This window comes from Morone saxatilis, unplaced genomic scaffold, assembly GCF_004916995.1.
Source record: "Morone saxatilis isolate NCDOM2014 unplaced genomic scaffold, NCSU_SB_2.0 Contig18, whole genome shotgun sequence".
Classification (NCBI taxonomy): Eukaryota; Metazoa; Chordata; class Actinopteri; family Moronidae; genus Morone; species Morone saxatilis.
Genome location: NW_023339740.1, coordinates 12,454,337 through 12,472,689, shown reverse-complemented (window position 1 = coordinate 12,472,689; position 18,353 = coordinate 12,454,337). Strand labels below are relative to the sequence as shown.

The 18,353-nt window shown below is 37.7% G+C and overlaps 2 protein-coding genes across 3 annotated transcripts; both read left to right on the top strand.

Moving 5' to 3' along the window:
* Positions 1 to 2,637: 2,637 nt before the first annotated feature.
* Positions 2,638 to 5,176, top strand: LOC118327803 (insulin-like growth factor-binding protein 5). The gene is made up of 4 exons (XM_035661266.1): positions 2,638 to 3,194; positions 3,725 to 3,753; positions 3,847 to 3,966; positions 4,082 to 5,176. The coding sequence occupies exons 1-4, from the start codon at positions 2,885 to 2,887 to the stop codon at positions 4,184 to 4,186; spliced, it is 564 nt and encodes a 187-aa protein (XP_035517159.1). The 5' UTR covers positions 2,638 to 2,884; the 3' UTR covers positions 4,187 to 5,176.
* A 1,714-nt stretch (positions 5,177 to 6,890) lies between these two features.
* Positions 6,891 to 13,424, top strand: LOC118328405 (phosphatidylinositol 5-phosphate 4-kinase type-2 gamma-like). 2 transcript variants are annotated; one of them, XM_035662143.1, is made up of 10 exons: positions 6,891 to 7,091; positions 7,195 to 7,292; positions 8,482 to 8,578; positions 9,091 to 9,240; positions 10,092 to 10,238; positions 10,652 to 10,690; positions 11,866 to 11,979; positions 12,055 to 12,310; positions 12,472 to 12,575; positions 12,700 to 13,424. In XM_035662143.1, the coding sequence occupies exons 1-10, from the start codon at positions 6,942 to 6,944 to the stop codon at positions 12,778 to 12,780; spliced, it is 1,236 nt and encodes a 411-aa protein (XP_035518036.1). In that variant the 5' UTR covers positions 6,891 to 6,941; the 3' UTR covers positions 12,781 to 13,424. The 2 variants fall into 2 exon arrangements, with proteins under 2 accessions (XP_035518036.1, XP_035518035.1); XM_035662142.1 differs by having other exon boundaries at positions 11,866 to 12,310.
* Positions 13,425 to 18,353: the final 4,929 nt, after the last annotated feature.

The following is an 18,353-nucleotide window of genomic DNA, read 5'->3' as shown; positions in this document are numbered from 1 at the left end:
TGTGTGTGTGTGTTGTTTAAATGTCTTTTTTCTTTTACAGTTAAGTATTAGATGTGCCTTTTACATACATTTTCCATGAGGAGTACACATAATAGACTGTAAAAAAGTCCTTGTAAGAAAATAATCATTGTCACCTCAGTGTTTGTTTTGTTAACATTTCTTATTTTATGCAAAAATAATGTAAAGTTGAACTGTTTGGTAGAAGCTTCTTATATGTTTGTGTCAATATTCTAGTATAGTGAGACATTCTTCACCGTCACATTTAATTAAGTATTGTTTTACTGTTTTTATGTTGATTTTGTAATGTGTGTCTGTTGTTGAGGTATACTTGTTTCTGTGAAGCAACAAACAGACAAATTTCCCCTCAGGGACAATAAAGTTTATTCTATTCTATTCTACTTTGGGAAAAGCAAGAACGACTGTAGCTAAAGTTGTGCTTTTTAGTCACAAAAAAGAAGATCACAACTACATCCTCTGTGCAGTAATCTGTGAGAATCATGAAGCATGCACTTTTAATGTATATATGTATGTCCAGCAAAGGTGAAACGCCCAACTCTTGCATATTTAGTTCACCCAAAAATGGACCAACTGCTGTTTGTATTGTTTTGTTAAGTGTGACGTCAGTCATGGAAATATTTTTAGGATATTACGCTTTCTTGAACTTGAACATTGAAGTGACACCTGTCTTACTCCACCCACTCATAAAAACAGGACAAACTTCATGTCTTCGCTATCCTAGGAAAAAAGAACCCTGCACTACTCCACTGCCTACCTGTTAGTTATGCAACGTGACCCTTTCATATTAGTAAAGGAAAGTAAAGAGGTGGGCAGTACGGAGGACATCTTCTATCACAGTGTAATTGTATGCCGTGATACAATTTCTAAAAATTAAATTATAAGTCAAGTGTGTGACATTTAGGAGGCTCTATTGGCAGAAATGTGATATAATATTCATATGTATGTTTTTATTTGTGTATAATCACAATATAGGAGTTGTTGTGTTTTTGTTACCTTAGCATGAGCTGTTTTAATCTACAGGCCATGTTCCTACAGTAGCCTTTCAACAGCCACCTTAGTATCTCCCACGCACTTGGAATGAGAGGGTGAGGGGAGGGGTTGTTATGTACAACTACACTGCTAGAAGCCACTAAATCCCCTCCACTGGCCCTTTAAATGAATTGAAAATGAAAAAATTAATGAAAATAAAAGACCAGGTGGGACTGTTTATTGTCACAAAATCAAGATATCTCATCACATTCATGCAAATAAATCCTACGGGTTTAGTATCGCCCACAGAGGCCTAATACATCCCAAGGTATTAAGGGATAAATCGTTCAGATCAAGTAGTCTTACCTTGACTTAGGAGATATTTGAGTCATCATAGTCTTTCTATCCCTCCTTATTGGCGATATTTGTAATTAAATTGTATTTGAATCTCAGAATGAAGTGGGCGCAAAATTAATATATCAAGTTAGAAAACAGGCTGTCAGATTTTTTAAGATCGTGTCTTCTAATTTAATCTGTTTGTGACTCACAGACAGTGGAATTTGCAGGGTGGGACTTTTTGCTTGTGGCTATTAATGTCTTAGTCATCCAACCTTGAGTGGCACTCCTTCAGCCTCTCAGTGTTGGCCGTTTCCTCAGAATCTTTAGCCCTGCAGTTAGAATCTCTGTAAACACGTTCTCTGAACAAAGTGTTTGTTTCGTGGTTGCTATTTAAAGAAGTCATAACAATGTTGAAAACAAGGATGAAAAGGGTGGAGGTAATGAAGTCCTTTACTCCTGTTATTATAATTCACAGTACTTGCACTGTTATGAGTATTTCATAAGGCCAGTAGGTTTATTTGTGCATTTTGTTTGTAACAAGTTGTTCCTTTTTTTTTTTACTGTATGTATGCATTTCAAATCATGCTCACTATAATCACCATAAACTGCACAGTACATGAGCAAAAGAAAAAAAAGATTATGTAGCACTGTTTGCCTTATCTTTAATCATCAATGTCCTTGTATTAGTTTTGTATGTAAAATCTGCAAAGTAACAAGTAATTTGCAGCTGTCAGATAAATATAGTGGAGTGAAAAGGGTACAATATTTGCTTGTGAAATGTAGTGAAGAACAAGTATAAACTAACATCAAGTCAAAGTACTCAAGTACATTACAACTACTGTAAAATTACAGTGAATTCAGTTCTTGAATAAATGTAATTTGTTAGATTCCACCACTGCTAGTTTCACTTATTCATTTTATTTTGTACTTTTACTCAATTTTAATTTTCAGCAACAACAATTGACTGATAATATAATAAATTCTGTATGGCAAATATTCAAATTGATGTTTCTATTTCATTTCAACAGCAGTAATTTCAAAACTTACAAGGTCAATATCTTGTCTGTTGAGCCCTGATTGGCTGGTTACACGACAGTGTCACCTCTGTAAATAAATGACCCCCTCAGTGGGGGAAAAGGAAAAGCAATGGAGGAGCGTATACAGCAATCAGTTTGTGATTCATGCCGCTGCAAAAAAACATTACTATCCTGCAAGATGACAAATAACAAATGGTATGAGCATGCGTGAGTGTGTGTGTGTCAGAGAGCAGGGGAAATGGGGTGTGCTCAGCTGTGTGGAAATGAGAGGGAAAACTAACATTCTCCATCACGTACCCTCCCATACCTTTCCCCACTGGTTGGGGCTCTTTAAAAGCTGCTGCCAGTGGTGTCTGTCAGCCTCATTATCATTTTGTCTTGGCTTGAGGGAATTACTATCCACCTTTCGACACAGACAAACAGCAGTCGGTGGACCTAATCTAAGATCAGAAATCCTGATACTAAACAGCTGTAGGAGGCTGGACTGTTACCATCTACCAGTGGACAACTTCCAGTGTGAGATGCTTCTGTACCTAAACATCCTGGTGCTGCTCCTCCTGCAGCCGGCTCTGACAAGCCCAGTGTCGCTGACCACCCCATCCAGAGATTGTTCCACGTGTAAATCAAGGTCCACACAGCCGCCTGTAGATTTAAACACCACTGCTCTGGCTGTTGGAGAACCATGTGGGGTCTACACTCTGAGCTGTGCCAACGGTCTACGCTGTGCACCTCAAGAGGATGACCCGAGGCCCCTCCGTGCCCTGCTGGAAGGCAGGGGAGTCTGCAGTAACGCCAGCAGCATTGGCCCAACTGAAAACGTCCAAACGGCAGGTAAGGGTCTGGAGGACGATGTAAGTGAATGAATGAAACAGATTCAGTCTGGCTTCAGATGAGGTTTATGGTTGGATTGGATTTGGGTTTTCAACGCCAACACCGACCATTTGCTGATTTGTTTGTCTTCATTGCTTATCTCCCTGTAATGTGATCATCAGTTTGTGATAGTTAGGAGAGAAATACACCTGTGTTTACCCAAGAGTTTCTGTTTTGAATTGCACAGTCCTGGACAAGCAGTTACAGAAAAACATCTATATATAGATATATAGTGAAATACGACAGTAGGCTGCATGAGTGACTGCAGTATAACCATTTATTTGTTTTAAAAGATGTTTTTATTGTTCATCTATGTGTGCTTTTTTGCTAAAACAAAACAAAACAAAAAAAAAATATCTAAAAGCAGTTCATAAAAAAGAATAATTGGAGCTGACCTCGCAATGAAATGAAATGGATGTTGTTTGATTTAAGCAGGTATACACAGTTATGAATGACCAATACTAAATGTGTTTGTCTTTATCTGATCCTAGACCCAGCACCCACTGAGGATCCAGATGAGGTAAACATCCTGTTTATCTAAAGAAATTAAAAAACAACTCATTAATTACATTCAGGCTTACACTTACATGTATTTTCTGAACTCTTCCTACAGGCTCCATGTCGTAAACTGCTAACTACACTTATCAAAGGTCTTGATGCCCATTTATTTAACTCAGAACATGACATCTACATGCCCAACTGTGACAAGCGTGGTTTCTTCAGAAAGAAGCAGGTGAGTTTGCAAACAACATGAATTCCAGAAAATGATTAAAATCTTGACTTGTATAGACACGTGCTTGTATTTCCAGCAGCATAAACGGATCTATTTGTCTGTTGTGTTTGTGCAGTGTTGGTCGTCTCGAGGAAAGCGACGTGGCAAGTGCTGGTGTGTGGATCAGAACGGCATGCCTGTCCCCTCAAACACCAAACAGAGGGGCAGCCTGAGCTGTTGAAATGCATGAAGCCTGGACTGAAGCAGGGTGAAGCGTCATTACCGATATGAGATAAAGATGAAGGAACACCGTACAGAGTCTAAAGGAGCTCAACACACATCTCACATTTCATTCTCAGAAGACAGAAGCTGCTTCACTATCAGGTGTAACTCTGTCTCCTTGCGCCCTCTGCTGAACTTATTAGAACTGTATTAATTAGACATTCCTTTCATATCTGCTTATATTACAGTAGATGTAGATTTATAGGAACATGTGAGTTAATCCAGCCAAGTGTCACATTGAAAGAGACAATTTGCAGTAACCTGAACTGTCTTAACTCTGCAATAACTTATTGTTAAAGTCATGTTTATGTTTCAACACTTTAACTCGATAATATTTCACGCCATCTACCAAGTTTCAGAAACAATATTTTTTGGATCATATATCATATTTATAAGTATATTTTCAGTATTTCTTTTTTACTTTGAAAGCACTGTAACTGTATTACTGTAATTGCTGTACATAATCTCTAGATGTAATCCTATTTATGTTACTTTGATACTCTATTTATGTTAATATTGCTGGTAATTTGAATAAGTAATTTATCAGTGGTTGCCTGTACGAGCAGACACACAGTATTTCAAAAACCTGAATTTCTAATGCAGAGTGAATTAGATGGGGGCATTATCATTATGAGTTTCTTTTTTAGGCATTCATCAAGAAAGTTTGTAGTAGGTGTGTTGTTTAAAAAAGGTTAAGACTGACACTAATGGGCAATATTGCAAATGGGTCCATGACCCATGGGTCTTTTACTGATGCTTTGTGGATTTTGTGCATTTAAAGATTGTTTTGTTACCTTTTTTTAAATAAAAATTACTTTTCTCAAGAAGTAAATCCATCTAGTTCTTAAAACTAACATCTGGGATTAAGAGAATTAGAAGAATTAGAAGAAGAAGAAGGCACAGCTTCTTCTCGAATCTCCAACTCTGTGTTTATTGTGAATCATCAATGTTAGAGGGCCTAAAATAACTCATATAAACACATATTTCCTTATTTTAAGTGTTGTTGCTTCTTTTCACAAAATGTTAAAGCAAGGAGATTAAAAGTATTTTAAAATCAAACTCAATAAGGTCAAGTATCAATTTGCCTATAATAGCGTTATCCATTTTGAATAAGGTGTTTATAGTCTGACTACCTGCTTTCTGTAATCATAGTGAATCTAATTGGCTGCAATAAAATCAGGACAACAGTTCATTTTTTGTTTAATTATAGTTGTAGAAAGCAGCATTGTGATTGTTATAATTTATGCAACATTGAGACTGTGATCACACTTAGCAGACAAATAGAAACAATTTCATTTTGCAGTGGTGTCCATCAAAGCTTTTGTTGAGACTATTTGCACTGGACTTGCATTGAAAGATGTTTGTAATATTTGGTCCACCTCATTTGGATGAATGGAGTTTTTAGATATTATAAACACCTTGTGACAGTAGTTGTAAACCTGAGTCTCAGGACCCCCAAGTGTCCCAAGATAAATCAGAGGGGAGATTAAGATGACTAACTCTCACCTCTTTTCACCGTTAAATGGGTTTTTGGGGGAGTTTTTCTTATCTGAATGGAGGGTCTGAGGACAGAGGGTGTCCTATATATACTGTATAGATCATGAAGCCAAAGGATTTGTGATATTTATATAAATAAAACTGACTCTTCAGGCCTCAATGATTCTTCAAATGAAGCAATATGAGAAGGAATAATTACTTTCTGGCTGAAGTGCTCATAACTCAAGTCCAAATTAAGGCCCTAACCTAAGTAGACGTTCCCAGCCTTTTTCCTTAAGCGACCGCTTTTCTATCACTTATTAAACTGACTTCCCCTGCTTAAGTGATATATTTTATGGATATTCATATTATATTCAAAACTGTTCAACTAACCCAAACAGTGCTCTCAGTAACTGCAAGAAGTTTGTGTAAAATAAGTGATTTGGACGAATTTTGAGCAGATTATTTCCTATTTAGCAAACTTGTTTTATATGTATATATTTATTAAAATATATTTTATATATTATCCTACATACTTAAGTGTCTTTTTTGACAAATTCTATGTTTTAAGCTCCCTGACACTTGGCTATCGTTCTATTAGACAATTTACAGTTCACTTTACTTTTACATTTCTTCACAGAAGTGAACCAAATGCTGGGATATAAGCCTATGTATTTTTTAAAATTTCGTGCACCCTTTTAAATCAAGAAGGCCTTGTGACCTGCCCATGAAGCTTTGGTGACATCTAGTGGGGGTCCCGACCCCCAGGTTGAGAACCACTGGAGTAGACAACAAATATATTCAATATAATGTAACTGAACACAAAACCAGCTCCAATTACAGTTTCAGAAAGGTATCATGTATTTCTATTATATTTTTAAAGACATACAGGGACGTTATTATCATTATTGCTAATGTTATTATTATTATAAGGCCTATTATAAGTCTGGTATAATTGTCAAATACCATGTTAACGCATTCTTATAAATTAGTCCCACATGCACATGCAAAGACGACCAGAAAGCCTGTTGTTGACAGTGTTGCTGCACCTGTTTAATGCCACTGTTGTTGCTCTGGATCGACGCACAGCGCAGGAGGTGTCAGTGGGTTGCGGCTGCAGAGACTCCAACAAGGCGGACTAACTTCAGGCTACTTTACATAAGCAGGACGCAGCAGATGACCAGTGGCCACCCCTGCTCGCACAAACTGAGACTCGGATACACGGCTGGGAGAGTGCGATGGCTTCTCCGGGCGCCTCCTCCAACCCTCTGAACACCCTGGCACCCAAAAGGAAGACGAAAAAGAAACACTTTGTGCAGCAGAGAGTGGAGGTTTTCCGAGCCAGTGACCCTGTGTTGAGCGTCCTGATGTGGGGAGTCAATCACTTGGTAGGTATGTGCATGGCATGAGTCTGTATCTATAGGTCTCTGTGTGTGTGTGTGTGTGTGTGTGAATCTGTTCATTAACTATTAACCCATTGATCATGCGCAGATTAATGACCTGAGCCAGGTGCCTGTACCTGTCATGCTGCTTCCAGACGACTTCAAAGCCAGCACCAAGATCAAAGTGAACAACCACCTCTTCAACAAGTACTGTGCTCCTCTCAGCTCTGTCTGCCTGACTGTAGGAACCTTCATCCTGCTTCCTGTGATTTGTACAGATTTATGTGGCTCTTATGATTTGTTTGCCTGCATGAGCTTATCAGAAATTGCAGACCCCATTTAGAGAACGACAATGGTTTTCTACCCTAACAATAGCTTTAAAACTACCACAGCTACAGCTATTACCACTGACAATGACATTGAACGAAGAAGAAAAGATGAAAGACATAATAATTTAGCTTGTCTAGACAATCTGCACAATGTAATGTTGTCAGGATTATATGTAAAAGAATGATACTGTATACCAGAGTTGGAAAATGCAGCACAATTTGCACCCAGAGAGCTGTTTCAGTGGTTGTGTAACAACCAATAAGTTTCAGACAAACTAAATTGATGAATTCATCAGAGAATGTTGTTTGGCTCATAGAGGATGAGCGCCAGTCAGGCAAAGTGTCCAACTGAGGCTCTTTAAAAATAATAACCATTTATGAAAAGTGCGCCGTACACTGTGTCTGCTGTGAGGTTCACTTTCTATACGGATGGAGTCTAGAAAACTTGAGTGGCTTTCAATAATCCTTTAATCCATTCAGGAATCCAGGTCGTGTAAAGACTTATAAACAGAGGTGGGCTGAACAATAAAATATGTTTTCTCAAGTTAAAGTGCTGTTGCCTTGGGGAGATTTTACTCAAGTGATTCTTCATGTGGATGCTAAAGAAGAATTTGGTCAAGTAGTTTCAACAGAACATAAGCAATGATTCTTGCCTCCACCATTAAACACACGTTTGAGTGGCATTAATGAACACAAACAAGTATATAGTGTGAATTAATATAAACACAGTTTGTAATTGGTTCTTTGTGTAGATTGTATTTGTTTTGACCATATTCATATAGAAAGGCATATAATCATGTTATCCTTTGATCACATGATTTGTACATGTTACAACTGAACTGGAATATTATATTTGTGCTGTATTTAAAAAAGATATAGTGAGAATCAGAGGGGAAAACGTTTCATGTTAAACCTAATTATCTGAAGTAGTGGATATTTAATGAATTAATGATTATTTAATGGTCGATGTAGTAACGCTCTCAGCTGCTGATTAGATGATGTGTGAAGACAGTAAATTAAACTGTATTATTCTTATTTTATGTGTTTAAACTTCTTCTGTTCCTCAGGGAGAATCTTCCAGGACAGTTCAAATTCAAAGAGTACTGTCCACAGGTATTCAGAAACCTGAGAGAGCGCTTTGGTATCGAGGACCAAGATTACCAGGTATGATTATAAACTCACTGCAAACCAACATTTGATTGTGCAAACTTTCATATGAAGTCAGACACTCATCTGTATGTACTGGTCAGCTCCCTGAATTTGCATTTCTTTGTGTGATATTTGCATGTGCCAGGTGGTGCACAGTCATCATCCATTCTGCTCAGTGCACATTTGCTTAGCCCACAATTACTGTGTGTGAGGCTTACTGCAAATGCTCTTTAAAGTATGAAAGTTTTATTTCTGCACATCGACCAAAATGATGCAAGAAATGTCTGGAAACATAGTGTGCAGCAGTACAAAATACAGCTTTTTATGTTCTAACATAAAATACAGCTTTTTATGTTCTAACAGTTTTTATGTTATGCCCTTTTTTTTCAAGATTTCCTGTCTGTTTATATTAGAAATGATGTTTCAGAGAAAAAACGGACACCAGTGCAATAGTATGTGTGTGTATTGTACAGCTGATGTCACATGTTGCCAGTGCTCAGAGATGCCGTCCTCTCTCTCACCAACAGGTGTCTCTGGCCCGCAGCCCTCCACTCAAAGACGAGGACGGGCAGTGCGTGAGGCTGCTGCTGACGTCATATGACCGCACTTTGGTAGTTAAAGAAATCTCCAGCGAGGAGGTGGAGGAAATGCACAACATCCTCTCTGAGTATCACCAGGTAGGACTAACACAGGGGTGGAAAGCCTTGCTTCTGGTTGGAGGTTTAAATGTCTTTTCACTGTGAGCAAAACATGATCTGAACCCCACATTTTCGTGAGTTTGTCTATTTTTTTGTTTGTGAATAACTCCAGTCAGTAAAAATCCGAACAGACATTCCATTACTCACATATTTCCCACTCATTTTGTCCTGTGTCTTTTGTACAGCAGGAGAAAATGTTCTCTTTCTGCGATAACCCTGGTTGCCATGGCAAAGGTTTTCATCAAAGCTGAAAGAGGGGTGTTTGACTTCAAACAAAGAGTTTTTTCTTCTGCAAGTAATGATGCATGACAGAGTTCTTGTTTTTACAATTAAATGTATCTATAAAAATATCTAATATAAAGCAAAGACACGCTGTCATGAGTATACGTGTATAAAGAGAAGACTGATGGGAAAGGTTTATGGGCAAGATGCACATTTAACTACACAGAGAATAATAACTGAATTTACATGTTGGCAAAATAAACACAATATTGGAGTTTTGCTTGTGTATTGTGGTGCAGTGAAGTGTGTTTAATCCTAACAGACCTTTTTTCCACAGCAGACATTTTGACTTGTCATAGTAGAAAAAGCAATTACTAACAACAGTAATGATGAAATTTGTTATTTTTTTAACTATGACAACCAGCCAACTTACCTCTGATGTTTTAATGCTTATTTAGACAGCAGGAACTAAACAGGGTTGATTACAGGAGGAGCATTTAACTACAGATGGCAGCATTTTCATTTCTGCACTGCGTCATGTCTCTGGGCTGAAGCATCTCCTTTATTTTCCCATCATTCATTGTCTGTTCACTGCTGTTGTCTTCTAGCATATTGTCACCTGTCACGGCAATACGCTGCTCCCTCAGTTCCTGGCCATGTACAGAGTCACTGTGGAGAGCGAGGACACCTACCTGTTAGTTATGAGGAACATGTTCAGCCACAGACTGCTTGTACACAGGAAGTATGACCTCAAGGTAAATCCTGCAAGAGGAGCCTGTAGTGTTTTGGTCACCTCATGTTGGAACTTTGGGATGTTTTTTTATGTCATGAACTTTCATTATATCACAGTTTTTTCCCCAAATGAATTTCTTCAGTCTTGTGAAGAAGTAAATGCTGTCCCCATGTATTTATGAAAGGAAGAGAGGGAATGCTAGAACAACTTGAAAGACACCATAATCACATCACATAATTCTACATATAGTTTCTTTAACGCTCATGAATTCAAGTAATGGCAAACCCAAAACCACCTCAGTAGCAAGCAGACTGTTGGGTTTACAGCTGTACATGTATTATGAAGACTCCGACTTCAAGCGCTTGTAATTGGTAAGGATTAGACAGGATAATGGTTATTACTATTAGTGACTGCAGGGGTGTTTTCTTTCCTCAGGGGTCCCGGGTGTCTCGTGAAGCAAGTTTTAAAGAGAAGGTGAGATCAAATTAAGGTAAAGGCTGTGCGACGAGCTCTAGCTAAAGTCTACTTTCTGTCCTACAGCTGTGTTCATTATTGGCAGTTTACTGAAGGGATGTAGTCAGATATGTTTTCAATAACAAGCAAGTGCTGTTTTTGGTGTAATTTTACTCACAATCATTGAAAAGATGGTGTATCAGATCCTACATGGGTAGACATGTATCCCCATTGAGTTTGTTACCTTTAAATGTATGGTGACCTGGTCAGATATTTCATAAAACAATGGAAATAATGTAAAAAAAGAAAGAAAAAGGTTTGGCACTGCTACTGTTTTTATGAAAGAAATGTTAACCTTAAAGACAGGTTCAGTATTTGTTATACCACTAAAAAGGTATTTTGGTCTACAGTTCCTGTGATGTAGTACTGCACTACCATTAAATGCTGAATCCTTTATTTCCTCAGACATTAGAAAAAGCTCCTCCAGAGCCACAGCAGACATTATACCAGTGTTTTCACCAGCTGATTGATATTTCTCCTTAAGAGTAAACTGACTTTTACTTGTAAACTGTCAGTGCTTTTGATTCATATTTATAAAAACATTTATAAAAGTTACAAGGCCCCGGTAAGTGAGATAATTATAGTGAAAACTGTGTTTGCTTAACAAGGACAACTTAACGAACGAGCTTGAATTGGCTGCAGATGTGTTATCAGTCAGTCTGAAGGTGTATATTTGGGCTGTATATCTAACAACAAACCACAGAAATATACTTTTTGAAATGCATGACTGAGGGCAGAGTGTGAAATTGCATCTCCTATATTGTATCTAATTGTTGTTGTTTGTGCATTGTGACAAATGGGATTTTCTTTTTAGATTTTCAGAAATGTTTTTACAGAAAAAAAAATCACTTGGAAATAGACTTTAAAATCACACCAGAACTCCTATGATCTCGATAAAAAGAAGAAGAAATAGCTGGTTGAGTGGATGCTGTTTAAAAAACTGCAGAGCAGTGGAAACCTTTGATCTTTTCAACTGTGTTGATTGGGAAAACAATATTTGGGGTAATATTATTTGACTTTCTGCCACTGGAAATAGGATGGCTGATCGTCTTTTAATGAGAAAAATGCAAATGAATATTGTGATTTCTAGCCTAAATGTAATTTCACGGTTGTTGACCTTCACTCTATGTTTCCAGGTGAAAGAGCTGCCTACGTATAAAGACGTAGACTTCAGGAATAACATGCAAAAAGTTTACGTCAGTGATGAGGAGAAGGAGAAGATCATGGACAAGCTCAACAGAGATATTGAGGTAAGAAAACAATGTTGGGGAAGCATGCAGCCATTGTTTTCTCTGACAAAAGTGGTGTGTGTCCTCTTGCTGCAGTTTCTGGTGTGTATGAGGATCATGGACTACAGCCTGCTGCTGGGCATCCATGATGTGGAGCGAGCTGAGAGGGAGGAGGAGGATGAGGAGATGGACTCTTCCTATGAAGAGGAAGAGGAGGATGAGAACGACCCGGCTCCTGCTCCGGGATCCACCTCACCCGAGGGTATCGGTGGCTACATGAACTCCTTCAAACCCATGGGTGCCGGGGAGTTTGACCCTTATGTGGATGTGTACGCTATTCAGAGCGCTGTAGGTGAGTCCTGGCAGCTGAGATCTCTCTGGTGAATGTAAGTAGGTTATACTGTAAGAGCCCTATGCTGTAAAAGACCTCAATTTCATGCTGGGCTGCAGCAAATAAAAATATTTGTGCAGATCAATGTCACTCACCAAATGCTGTGAATCACTCCCATGTAGGTGCACCCCAGAGGGAGGTGTATTTTATGGGTCTGATTGACGTGCTGACACAGTACGACACCAAGAAGAAAGCTGCTCACGCTGCCAAGGCTGTCAAACACGGGGTGAGAGACCAGCAGTTCTTTAAAGGGATTGGTTAGCGCCGCCTTTAGATCTCTATCCTGCAAAGTGTAAAGGGATGCTTTCATTTCCCATTCAGTTATGTCTGATCAAATGTATGTTTCGCAGGCTGGAGCAGAAATCTCAACAGTTCATCCAGAGCAGTACGCGAAACGTTTCCGGGAGTTCATCACTAAGATCTTTGCCTAGTTGAAGAATTCAATCCAGGCTACCTTCATCATCTAATACAAGAGGAGTCTCACTGTGCAATACTAATGTCATCTCAAATCAACATCAAGAAGCACTGAAAATTGACTGTTAATTTTTAAATGATTTACCCTCCGTATCATTCCATACTGCAAGATGGACTGTGTCTTTATTTTGATGGAAAATTTGAATTTGCAGGAGAAAAGTCTTCTAAATTAACACCTCTGACATAAACTTCCTAGTGGCCAGTGGGGGAGAAGATTGTTGTTGTGTCCAGCTTTACTTCAACAGAGGTCTCACTCACTGCCGCTCGGGAGAAAGATTTATGGTTTGCTCTTAAATATTAATTTGTGACAAACTCTTTTCCCACACTTGACACAAGAACATAAATCTATAGGGTCTGAAATATGAACAATACAATGTTAATCTCCTCTGCAGCACCCATTTGGGATTTAAGATGTTAAGTCTGATGTTATATAATACACGGAATGTAGCCAAAGGCAGATTTAGAGTACCATCTATTGAAAACCCATTTTCATGAAGAGTAAACAAATATACCAGACTGGCAATTTCATTTGAAATTTCTCAGCTTCTGGTCACAGTTTCACCATTTTGTTTTCCTTATAAATAAGGTAAATAAGTGCACATTTGGAATTATCTGTAATATATACAAAGACAAATATTCTAATTTAGTTTGTATTTTGGAAGCCAAAAACTAAAAAGTTTTATTTGCACATCTCCAGTAGTGCTGCAGGGCAACATTCTTCTCAGCTCAGTGTTCAGTATTTATTTTGCTACAGCGCGGTGCCGTGTTAGCTTCCGGGGATGCTACACACAAGCTTGAATCATCTGAAAGGCACCACAACACACTAATTATTAAACTGTAAGTTGATCAAAGAGCTTTTATGTCAAATGCTGTAGCTTGGATCCAGCATCGTGTTGTATGCCACTTGTTTTGCCTTTTAATGATATTAACTATTTAACAACATAATACCCACTTCAGTAACGTATCAAAGGAGTCACAAAGTTAAGATCGGTGTAACTCTAACAAGTGAATGTGACTAAAAGCAAAATGTGACGCATAGCATCCCAGATCTAATGGTACGTGTGTTCCTCTAAAATTTATTCTCAGTGGTAAGGCATTCATTTTTGTCCTTATTTAGTCCATCTCATCTGTCCCAGTCCTCCTGGCACACATCCCTGAATCTCCTATGATTATCATGAGGATTTCACTTTTAGTAGCTGAGTGGACAAACAGGCAGAGGAGACAAGATTAGGAGAGACAAAGCTTGTGAAAATAACTCTGATATATAAAATGCCTTTTACTTGTTTAAATTGTTTGTATCATAAGTACTAGCAGGGACTGGACATAAACTGACACAGCAGTCGTACTTTGTTGTTTTTTTAATAGAGTCCAGACTATTACAATGTTATTTTGAGTTTTGTATTTAAAATCAAACATCTTCAAGAGCCAAGGACTGGTCAAAATCATCAAAAAGCCTGATGATGATTGGTAAATACACGAGGGCACAGAAGAAGGATGTAATAATTCGTACCCCAAACTGGTTTTGTGCCTTTCATGCACATACATTTTGGTTTGCAAATTAGATATATTTTTTTTAAATGTGATTTAAAATCTTTATGTAATTAATTAATAATTTACATTCTTAGTTTCAGGTCAGATATATCAACCGTTTTCCATTGACCTCTTATACTCTTCACTTTAAACAGGTCATAGCAAGCTAACATTAGTTTTGTCAGGTGTGAATTCAGTAAGCTCAACATGTGCAGTGTAAACTGATTTAATTTAAACATGTGTAAAACTATGCTGGACTTGAGTTTATGAGCAGCTCCAAGTGTAAGTGTGTAGTTAACTGAACCATCTGACGAACTTAAGATAACATATGACCAGTTTACAGTAAAATAAATATGACTACAGTCAATCTGACCTGATACTTGATAAATGCCGTTAAATAATGATGCAAAGCTTTAGACTTTAAATTACAGTTCAATATTTATATATTTAGACAACTCATCTCTTTGTAGAAAGTATTGTGCAACCAGTTTTAATGTATTGATGCATAAACTCCACTTATTTAACACTTACGTTATAAATAGACTGAATTTATGAACAGCAAACTGGCTGGTCTTCTGAGTTTTCAGGAAAACAATTCACAACAAGATCTATCTCTTATAAGATAGAAAGCAAATGCTGTTGAGAACATTATATTTGAAAACATAGATAGCTTTCTAGGTAAAAAGAAAGCGTGGTTATGTGTTTGGTTAATCTCAAACATTCCCATGTCCGCAACAATTTTGCACCCACTACAGTTTCTCCTACATGCTTGGAAGGCGAGCGATATTCAGTTGGTTGTAGTCTTTAACTTCACCCCTAAATGCCAATAAATCCTACACACTGGTCCTTTAAGTTGCCTTACAGTTATTGTGTTTGTTATGTCACTTTTGTCTCTAAATGTGTTTGTGAACAATCACTTTACTGCAGTGAATCCATGAGACTGAAACCACCCCAGCGATGGTATGTTGGTATAAAAATGAGTCCATGACTTCGACCTAGAAAGAAGTAGGTCACAGCCAGTAGGAGCTTTTACCAAGAACTGGTTTGATCCAGAAGATCTTATGTTCAAATGCTAGTCGGGTGTTAAGTGATGACCACTGGCTTGGTTTGTCCAGCTAACAGCTCTCAGCTCAGTTTGAAACCCTCTGCGCACCAGGATACGTGATGCAACTATACTGCCCGCTGAAGTCTCCCTCACCATCATTAACGATTGTGGTTAATTTTTTTCACAGTTGGAAATTGAACAAATAAAACTCGCCTTTTGAAATAAGGTCTTCTATGAGGCCAGAAAAAAAAAACACACACACACACACACACACAACACTGAACAAAAGACACCAGCTTGGGCAGTAGCCTTAGTGTATTGATAATGAATGCTCTATGAATCATTGCATGAGTAAAAAAATACAAATGAGAGAGATGCTTACATCACAGACATGTACACTCAGCGGTGTCTTCAGATTAACACAAAAATTACATACAGTACTGCAGGAGGGTTGTTTTTTATGCCTTTTTTAAAATATTAAATTGGGCGACATTCCTCTATTTCATGTTGATTTTCAGTCACTTACAAATATAATCATAGTCATTTGAAGGCTCAGTTTTATAGATCAGAAGCTTTACCGAGTTTTAATCTATTAAACCATACTATTTAATTAGTCACAGCAGGAATAATATTAGTTAAGTAAAAAATAAAAACACCCTGACTGTCCACCAAAACTGCATCATCAAAATAAAAAACACATGTTAGTGTTTGAAATAATGAATTCAAACCATCTGTTTTTGTATACATTCAATCAAAATCAAGGCATTTCACTTGTTCATTTACACGTCTAGTATAACACTGGCCTTGATAATGAGCTGCTGCTGGAGTCATAATGCACACATCATGTACTATGTCACACACAGTGATACAAACATAACATATAAATCTCAGTTTTGGGCGTCAAAGAGTTAATCAGGTGGTTATTAAAGGAAAAACCAAACCAAGACGCTGTACAGGAAATCTCTGAACAGCTATCAGTAACCCTTTGAGTTTTATACACAGAACCAACTGTACAAATCATACAATAACAATCTCGAAAATGAAGCACTTTTTTAAAGTTTTAGAATTATAATATTTTATCAATGCATTTCTATACAGCTATTTTGATTATCTTTAAAACAGCCTCTCTATTTTCAGCCACTGTAAAGGTTTCTTTTTTTTTCTCAACTTATACAACATCATTTATGCACTGAACGACCGGCTTTGTCGAACGTAAACACAGTATATGCACTCTGATTTTAAAACTGACATTCGTTGTCAATAAAGGTAAGAAGTGTGGGTGTGTAGAAGAATTTTCAGCAGATTGAGCCAGACTTGAAAACAGAGACCTCCATCTATGAAATTGTAAAACTTATTGCAGTTCTTTACTTCTGGGCTCTACATGCTCAGATAAGCTTGTTTGAGGCCGAAGGAAAATTTCCATTCTTAGCTGAGTGGAAAGTAAAGTTGAATATTGACTGCGAGATGAAATATGAATCATACCAGCTGGTACACAGTGCAATACATTCCTATTAAATCTGTACTGTCCTCTTCTTCCATCCTACCTTCTACGTAGAAAGTGTAGAAAGGAAAATTTCTTTTTTTGTTTTGTTTTGGTTAACTCATTCTAGCAGACTGAATGTGCCTGTGTAATTACCAGTGTGTGTTTTCATCCCTGACAAACACACACACACACACCTTTTGAAATCCACTCTGACACAGTCTAACATTGACAGGGCTGCTTCCAAATACAGTAAAGCCAGTGTTACATTCAGAGTGGCAGGCTCGTTTTATTGGCTGTTTTTACATGTCTGGAGCTGTAAATGTTGGAACGGACATTCACAGTGAGGATAAATAGAAAGATGAAGGGGTAGACCGCAGATATGATCCAAATACTACCTGCAAATACTTTTTATGGTATTTCTTATTCTATGCCAGGTGTCAGACAATTAGCCTTGAAAATCCAGGTTGCATTTTCTATGTTTAGTATAAACTACTTAATTTAAGTCAGTCTGCCAAATGAATATAAGATTTAAATCAGGAAAAGTTGATGCATATTTAAGATAATTAAGATGATCACATGAATCCTTTTGACACACCTGTTGAATGTTGAACGTATAGATTAAGTATTAGTATATCAGCTATGATTTATGATAATTTTCTTTTGACTGGTTGGTCTCATACTGTCAGTCTTCCTGAAATTACAACTGTAACTAGCTGATCAATAAGTTCTTACATTTTGACCATTTAAATTACATTGATAAACTAATAACTTATCCATGGTTTTCCTGTCAGGTTGAAACAAGTTCTCTAAGTTCTTTGTAATTTGCTAATTGTTCCTGATTTGACTGACATAAGTAGTGTTTGCTCTCTTCAGCTACGTAGCATGCAAAACTATGATTTGGAGAAACGTGGAAACCCTGTGGATTAAGGATACATGGGCATTAAAATGCAGCAACATGAGAGAGCAACATACAGAAGAGATTTCATTTTTATTTCAGCAAAGATCCTCGTCTGAACCTCACACAGCGTGTTACAGTGAAGCGGCTGTCATCCTCTTTAGTTTTTAAGGACACACATTTGAGGATTTATTTTTGTTAAACATTTATTTTTAACCAGGCAAGCCGGTTCTGTGCAGATTGTAATTCACAATGACGACCCGACAAAGAAGCAAAGGAGGAGGGGCAGAGATTTTGGATTAAGTAAAATGTCCTGTTTATAATATGTATGAGTGAAATGGAGAGAGGGAGAGAGAGGTTGAGACTTAGTAAGAAAGGGATTTTGAGAGAGAGAGAGAGAGAGAGAAAGAGCGAGACAGAGAGATGAGGACAAGGGCGACAAGGCCTTGGCTGCGACCAGTTGAATCAACAGCTTCTCTCCTCTGGCGAGGACACACTTGCTCTGCTCAAACCTAATACCACAGACATTCTGTCACACACACACACACACACACACACACACACATATTTTCTCTCT

Bases quoted from the DNA above. Each gene is read 5' to 3' on its own strand.
- LOC118327803 (XM_035661266.1), top strand. From the start codon at position 2,885: ATGCTTCTGTACCTAAACATCCTGGTGCTGCTCCTCCTGCAGCCGGCT. The intron at 3,195-3,724 runs GTAAGGGTCTGG...ATCTGATCCTAG, and splicing joins TGAAAACGTCCAAACGGCAG to ACCCAGCACCCACTGAGGAT. The intron at 3,967-4,081 runs GTGAGTTTGCAA...GTGTTTGTGCAG, and splicing joins GTTTCTTCAGAAAGAAGCAG to TGTTGGTCGTCTCGAGGAAA.
- LOC118328405 (XM_035662142.1), top strand. From the start codon at position 6,942: ATGGCTTCTCCGGGCGCCTCCTCCAACCCTCTGAACACCCTGGCACCC. The intron at 7,293-8,481 runs GTACTGTGCTCC...TCTGTTCCTCAG, and splicing joins AACAACCACCTCTTCAACAA to GGAGAATCTTCCAGGACAGT. The intron at 10,691-11,865 runs GTGAGATCAAAT...CTATGTTTCCAG, and splicing joins AAGCAAGTTTTAAAGAGAAG to GTGAAAGAGCTGCCTACGTA.